The sequence below is a fragment of the Alligator sinensis genome, unplaced genomic scaffold (genome assembly GCF_000455745.1).
Source record: "Alligator sinensis unplaced genomic scaffold, ASM45574v1 scaffold448_1, whole genome shotgun sequence".
NCBI lineage: Eukaryota > Metazoa > Chordata > Crocodylia > Alligatoridae > Alligator > Alligator sinensis.
Window position 1 is genome coordinate 4,286,190 of NW_005841870.1, and position 7,243 is coordinate 4,293,432.

At 43.5% G+C, this 7,243-nt stretch overlaps 1 protein-coding gene across 1 annotated transcript in view; it reads right to left on the reverse strand.

Moving 5' to 3' along the window:
• KIF25 (kinesin family member 25) overlaps window positions 1-7,243 on the reverse strand; it is a 71,717-nt gene that overhangs the window by 2,062 nt on the left and 62,412 nt on the right. The window contains exons 13-14 of the mRNA XM_014526953.2: window positions 5,869-6,066; window positions 2,948-3,103 (exon numbers count right to left, since the gene is read on the reverse strand). Of these exons, the coding sequence (XP_014382439.1) occupies window positions 2,948-3,103; window positions 5,869-6,066 (354 nt within the window). The remainder of the gene's footprint in view (window positions 1-2,947; window positions 3,104-5,868; window positions 6,067-7,243) is intronic.

A 7,243-nucleotide genomic window follows, 5' to 3' on the forward strand; every position in this document is an offset into this window, starting at 1 on the left:
CTTAGCCAGGCAGAAGTTGTGGTCCCCTGCTGCCTGGGCTGACAGGGAGCAAATTGCTCCCAGTCATAGTCTACATATGTGCTTCAGCACATTAGTTTAAAGTGTCATTTTCTAGTGCCTGTATCTATCAGTGCTAGCAAATGGTGCTTTAAATTGATCTACTGTGCAGTATTCGCTGCATACACATAGACGGTGATGATTTAGTGCACATTAGGGCTGTGTGAATTTTGGCGGCTGTTTCGTTTCAATGCTGTTTCAACTCATTTCAAGCAGTGAAATCAAAACACAACGAAGGGCTTCGAAACAGCCTTGAAACAAAACGAGGGCAGTCAAAACATTTTGAAAGTTTCAAAACATTTCAAGTTTCGAAGCTTAAGCTGGGCTTGCCTGCAGGGAAACAGAAACTAAAGTAAGGAGAGGGAGGAGGAAGGACTGCTCTGATATTGACTGTGACAGTTTGGCTGCCTGGAGATGCTGCTGGTGCTACTGGGGTGCTTACTAAGTTATTACTTGTTGTCATTTAAAGTGGTGGACCAGGCTGAGGCTGTAGGGGTGGAGGAGACCTCATTGGGCCACACTACCGTGCTGTATAGAGGCCCTAGCACCAGTGAGGGTGAGCCTTAACACACACAAAGTCACATGTCACAAGTTTTGCTTGTCAGCAGCTTGAGGTGCAGTTTCCCAGAAACCCCTATATCTATCTCCTTGAAATTTGGCAGGCTTCATGCCCTCAGAAGGGCAGGCTTCATGCCCTCAGAAGGGTCTACCATCCCTGCTGTTTTCATCCAAATCTGCCAAAAAAATTACAAAGTTATAGGCCGTTTTATGCTTCCCCATTATAGCCTATGAGTGAAATGTCAAGTGTTGAAACAGAGAAACAGTTTCAATGAAACAAAACGGAACAGTGATTCAAAACGAAACAAAACCCAAAACGAAACACTGTCCCGTCGAAATGAATGGTGCTTTTTCGCACAGCCCTACTGCACATTAATGAACAATAAAGTGCATGTGTAGACAATCCCTGGGTGGATCAGACAGCAGGGGACCAACCTGAAACATATGCTCACCAGTGAGCTGCACTCATGTTACTTACTGCCATTGTGCACTTCAATGAAATGTTAGAGAAGAGGTGCACACACGAGCTCAAACAGGAGATGTACCAGAGAACTTAAGTGCATGCTCTAGGATCTCCATATACTATTTGGGCATTGTGTACTATATGCAGCAAGAGGAGCCAGGAAATCTGAACATTTCTGATACTTGTATAAACCAAACAGTGGATTAATTAAGCTTAATTTTAAAACATACTTGAAGTTAAATCTTAAATTAATTAAGCGTTTCAGAATCCAATGAAGTAGGTATATAAAACTTACCAGCACATAAAACCAACACTGAATAAAGTTAAAACGGCTTACACAAATCATTAAGAGAGTTCAGAATAGATTTCTGATTTCCAGTGCCTTTTTATGCCCTCCTATACAACCTCTTCCAGAAACACTGCTAGACTTATAATGATGGATTCATAGATTCATAGACATTAGGGCTGGAAGGGACCTCAGAAGATCATCGAGTCCAGCCCCCTGCCCCGGGGCAGAAAGTCAGCAGGGATCATAGGATCCCAGCAAGATAAACATCCAAATGTCTGTTGAAGGCATTCAAAGTGGGTGCTTGAACCACCTCTAGTGGCAGTCTTTTTCAAACCTTGGGGGCTCAGACAGTAAAGAAGTTCTTCCTTATGTCCAGCCTGAAACAGTCATGGAGGAGTTTGTGACCGTTCGACCTTGTCATCCCTTGGGGTGCTCTGGTGAACAGACGTTCCCCCAGATCCTGATGGGCACCCCTGATAAGCTTATAGGTGGCCACCAGATCTCCCCTGAGCCTGCACTTTTCCAGGCTGAAGAGTCCCATAGCTCTCAGCCTCTCATCATAAGGTCTGTTTTCCTGACCTCTGATCATGCGCGTGGCTCTCCTCTGCACCCTCTCAAGCTCCTCCACGTCCTTTTTGAACTGTGGAGCCCAAAACTGGACGCAGTACTCCAGCTGCAGCCTCAGCAAGGCTGAGTACAACGTAAGAATGACGTCCTGGGATTTGCTTGAGAAGTACCTGTGGATGCAAGTCAGTGTTTTGCTCGCTTTACTAGCTGCAGCATCACATTGAAGGCTCATGTTCATCTTGTGGTCAATCATGATCCCCAAGTCCCTTTCATCTGTAGTGCTAACCAGCATAGCACTGCTGAGCCTATAAGTATGATGCAGGTTTTTCCTCCCAAGGTGGAGAACCTTGCATTTTTCAGTGTTAAACACCATCAGGTTCTCGTCTGCCCATTTCCCAGCCTGTCAAGGTCTGTCTGGATCGCCCTCCTGTCCTCAGAGTTTGGTGTTGCTGGCGAACTTGGCCAGTCCGCTTATGACACCAATGTCTACATCATTGATGAAAATGTTAAATAGTATAGGCTCTAGGACAGAGCCTTGAGGGACCCCACTGGTCACAGCGCACGACAATTGACTTCTGTCGACCACCGCCCTCTGGGTCCTACCACAGGACCAGTTCCCCAGCTAGTGGATCATGGTGAGGCCGAGGCTGCAGTTTGCCAGCTTTACCGAGAGGTGATCATGGGATACCAGATTGAAGGCTTTTCTGAAGTCAAGATATAAGACATCAATCTCTTCCCTGTTGTTCAGGTGCTAGGTCACGTGGTCGTAAAAGGAAATGAGATTGGTCAAACAAGACCTACCCGTAACAAACCCATGTTGGCTATCCCTCAGGATGTTGCCATCAGCCAGTCTGCTAAGGATGGCCTTATATACAACCTCATTTGGGAAAACATCAAAACATGTGAAGAAACAAACAAAAAATAAGCTAAGGCAACCCCTAACCCAAAACCTTAAGTATTTTCTTAATAAAAATGCAAGGTCAAGTTTTGGAAAAAGGAAAAGAAATTATCACCTATGGAGTCCTGAAGTAGGTGGGTTAGTTTGCTGTTTCGATAAGGAATGTGAGAGCGCTGCTCTGATATTGCTCCAAGGACATCCGACAGAGCAGACAAGCTGCGATTAATGAATGAGGTCTCTCTCAGGGCTGCTCCAGTCACTCCAGACATGCCTAATTGAGTAGAAAAGAAAATAACAATAAGTCAAAGCTTTGCTGGCTGTAGGCATCTATGTACAAAGGCTCTATGTACAGTGTATTGTTTATTGTTAATGTTAATAGCTAACATTTTTGTTTTAATAACACATTTAAAGATAAATGGAGAAAGGTGAGCTGAGGGCTCTCCATCTCTGAGGCAAAATGCAGCAGCTGCTTAATTACACAGTGACACTGTACTGTTGAACAACACGTAGCAATACTCCACTTCCCAAGCAACGTGCTGAGGGATCTTCAATGCTTGGCCACAGTGCAGAATCCTGATTTATTTCTCATTCATAAGAAGACCTTACTGGCTGTACCATATACCCTGTGTCCATATATATTGTGATCGGGCCATTGATCCAGGTCTTGTTCATACTCAAACTGCCAGAATTTCCAGCACTAGATAGCTGCCTCCACTGTTACATTGCCAGAGCCTGGGCATATCTATGCATTTACAGTGGCTCCACCAGCTTTGTAGTGTGAACTGCACCCTGGGAGGCACCAGTTGGTGAAGGAGCTATTAAAGACAGCTGAAGTCTGAGAGTGTTTGTGCCTGCCTTCTAGCTGACAGAGAACAGCAAAAGCCTTGCAGAAAGGATGGTTTAGCTATCTTCCCTAGGAGCCTTGGGTACGGACTCACTATTCAATGTTTCGCCAGCAAGACTGTAGTTCTGCAAGTAAAAAAGTAAAAACTTTGTAGTCTGGATCCAGAGAAAAGACCCGAAGACGATTCAGCAAGACAGTGGTCTAGAGCCGTGGGACTCTGGTTCCAAATGAGTCTGAAGTAAGATCGTATACCATTTCCTCCAGTAGTCATCTATTAATAGATATCTCCCAGGCCAGAAGAGAAAGTGGCATCAATCTGCTTAATTGATGGGATGCCAGGTCAAGATGACAAGGACCATATGCTGGACATGAAGTGGGCTGTTAATGTGATGGGTATTTATGTTTTCTAGTCTCTAAAAGATACAGAGAGTCATAGTATAATCCCTTGTAGTAGTTTTACATGAAGGGTTGCATTGTACTTTGTGTTCTGGCTCCATGTAAAAGGAAGCACATGGTTGCAGTGCCCCAGGAGCTACCCAAGAAAGGAACTGTCTCTCTATGGCTTAGTCTGCACAAGTTTAACTAAACTGATACAACATCTCAGGCCTTTAGTTGTATTTGCAATTCTATGGGTAGACAACCCCTAGCAGGGACAATCCCTTCTGCACTCCTTCATGGCTGCTGCTAGTAGGGTAATAATGTGCTGCCAACACTTGTCAGTACCAGAGTGCCAATCTCCTTCATTTGCCATGATTGCAGCAGAGACAGAGAAATCCCATACAGATGCTGGTGGCAGTGAGGAAGGATCTTATTTCCCCTTATGGCTTTACGTGATGGCTGAACCAAGATCTGACTCGCCACACTTGCCCAAGTTTTCAAAGTGAACCCCCACCCCTTAGGATAGATTTATAAGGAGGTTTGATAGTGTTCTCTAAGAACTAGCAACTTGGCTCACAAACAACAACGTGAAAACGATTAAAAAAGATCATTCTGGATGACTGTAAAAAGAACTATCAAGCTGAAGGGAAATGGTGCTTGTAAACAGTGTAGACATGCAGGTAATCCTGACAAAATTGTTTTTCATTTAACTTTGCTCAAAACCTCAGTGCTCAGAAGATACTGGGTTAAAATCTGCTCTATGGTAAAGCAGTCTAACTCCAAGGTAATTTTAATGTCTTTAGATTTTCACCACCAGAATCAATAGCAGAATCTAGTCCACTGCATATGTTGGACCAGATCTTCATTAATATAAATCAGCACCAGCATATTGAGGCTACTGCAGTGGGGTTATATCACTTTACACTACCTGAGGATTGGGTCCAGTAAGTACATAAAATAGCACATGCCTGGACCCTGCTTGAGTGGAGGGAACAGACAAACATGCGGTACTGCTCAATTTCATGTTTATCAAATAGTTTCTAACACTGACAGCATATTAAAAAAATAACATATCCTGTTATGTTTTTTTATAGAACAAAAGTTAACAGTGACCAGAAGAAAGAGCTCTTGGCAGTAATGTAAAGGACTCTTTCATAATACGGGTTTTGTTTTCAAAACATTATTTCTGGAATGGTACATTTGGCTGCATGGCTTTTCCTAGTAAGAAAGCTTCTCCTTTAGGAAATAATAAAGTTTTAAAAATTATTGTGCACATAGAGGAGGAGGAAAAGGAACGTGCTGAATAAACAAAGAAAACAGTATTATCTTTTCAACACACCAATTTCCTTCAAGATTTTTTCTCAAGTAGGCAGGAAAACCACACACAGTGACATCGATCATTATAGCATTTAGTATAGTCAAATAATTCATGAACACTTCTATGAAAAATAAGAATATGCTAATTTTTTTACATATATATGAACTATACTAGTCTATTACAACTGTATAGAACAGTCTGAACAAATGCTGTACTTACCACAGTACTACTGTGCTTGCCTGGGCCCAACTATTTGCAGTGTTACTTCATTTTACATGGTATTTTCAATGACATAATATCAGTGTAAAGCTAGAATAATACAGTGGTAAATCAGATGCAATGGCATCAGTACAGTCTGGGTGCATGAGTCTAAATCACCTTCTATGAAGAAGTAGGGTAGCACAAGCCCTTAGTTAATAAGCTAAACCCAGCTACTCCCTTTCAAACAATCATGCCCGTAAGTCAAAACAGCATTGTCATAAAAATATATCCTCACCAACACATTCACTACCAGCCAAATCCACCAGCTGTAATTTAGTCTTGATGTGCTTTGGTTTCTCAGTGGGCTCCGAGTGTGCTGGAGAAGAAGCTCTGGAAGAAAAGGTGGTTTTATCTTCTCTTAGTTGTTGCGGAAAGGTGCAGGAAAGCACTTTACTTAGTTTCTGACTGGACTCTTCATCTGCCCACAGGGTGCCTGGACAAAGGAAAAAAACAAATGAGAAAAGCTTATTTGTACCATCACAAAATGCAAAACAAAACACACAGCAGTGATGGGTTTGCCCAGAGCCTTCTGTTTCAGATCACTGTGTAGGTCAGTATTAATGCCTGGGGTGGGCTGAGCTACTCAGATCCACAAGTCTGGAATCTATATCTACTCTAATTCAGATCACTGCCCACTGGGGAGTTGATATCAATTAGATACCAGAGCTGGTTCTGCATTACATTATTTAATATCACTCCCACCTCTGTGTTCACTGTTCGGTGGAAATAGGAAATGTTAGTAGTCTACTCCAGTGGTTCTCAACCTTTTTTGTACCAGAACCCATTGGTAAACATCGATGGCCAGTCTCGACCCAGTGCCCCTCACTGCTGCCTCCAGGCCCCAGCCCCTCAGTGTGTAGGTTGGGGGGGTGGAGTATGGGGGATCCCCCAAGTAGTCCTAAGCAGCCCCTTGCAGGCTGGAACAACCTGCAAAGGAAAAGCAACGGCTTCCTTTTTTTCTCCTTTAAAGGAGAATCCATTTTTAAAGTTTGTTGATCCATTTTTTAATGTCTGTTCACAACCCTTTCATGTAGTCTTGAGACCCACTTGTGGATTGTGACCCACAGGTTAAGAAACACTGGTCTAGGAGACTACTATAGGCATTCAAACAAAACAAAACTGTTGCCCATCATCAGTCCCTTAATTCCTGCAGACTAGGGCTCTGTATCTCTAGGACCATGAAGCTCTACAGCCATTTCTAATGCTCCTGGTCCTTTGTTTGCTGCAGTTCAGGTTGGAGAACTATTTCTCCTTCTTCTGCTTCTCTGGCCTTCATTGCTATTCAGTCTGGAATGCAGAACTCCTCTGCTCTGTCTCGCTGCCATCTCTCTTCCACATGTGCCTGATGAACCATATAAGCCACATCCACAATACCTTCGCTTGTTCAGATAGCCCTGGTAGTTCAGCAGCTGCCAAGGAGGGTCTCAGAGCTCACATTCCTCCCCTCCAAACCTTTGCATTCTGGGCTTTGATTGGGGCTTGAGAGGGCAGGAGGGCATACAGAATATACGGTACATTTCTTTTTGTGTTTGCTTCACTCATCTTGGTTAAGTGAGTGCGTCTTCCCCAGGTGATAGGGATACAGGTAAAAGTGCTTCTAGTTGGCAGCA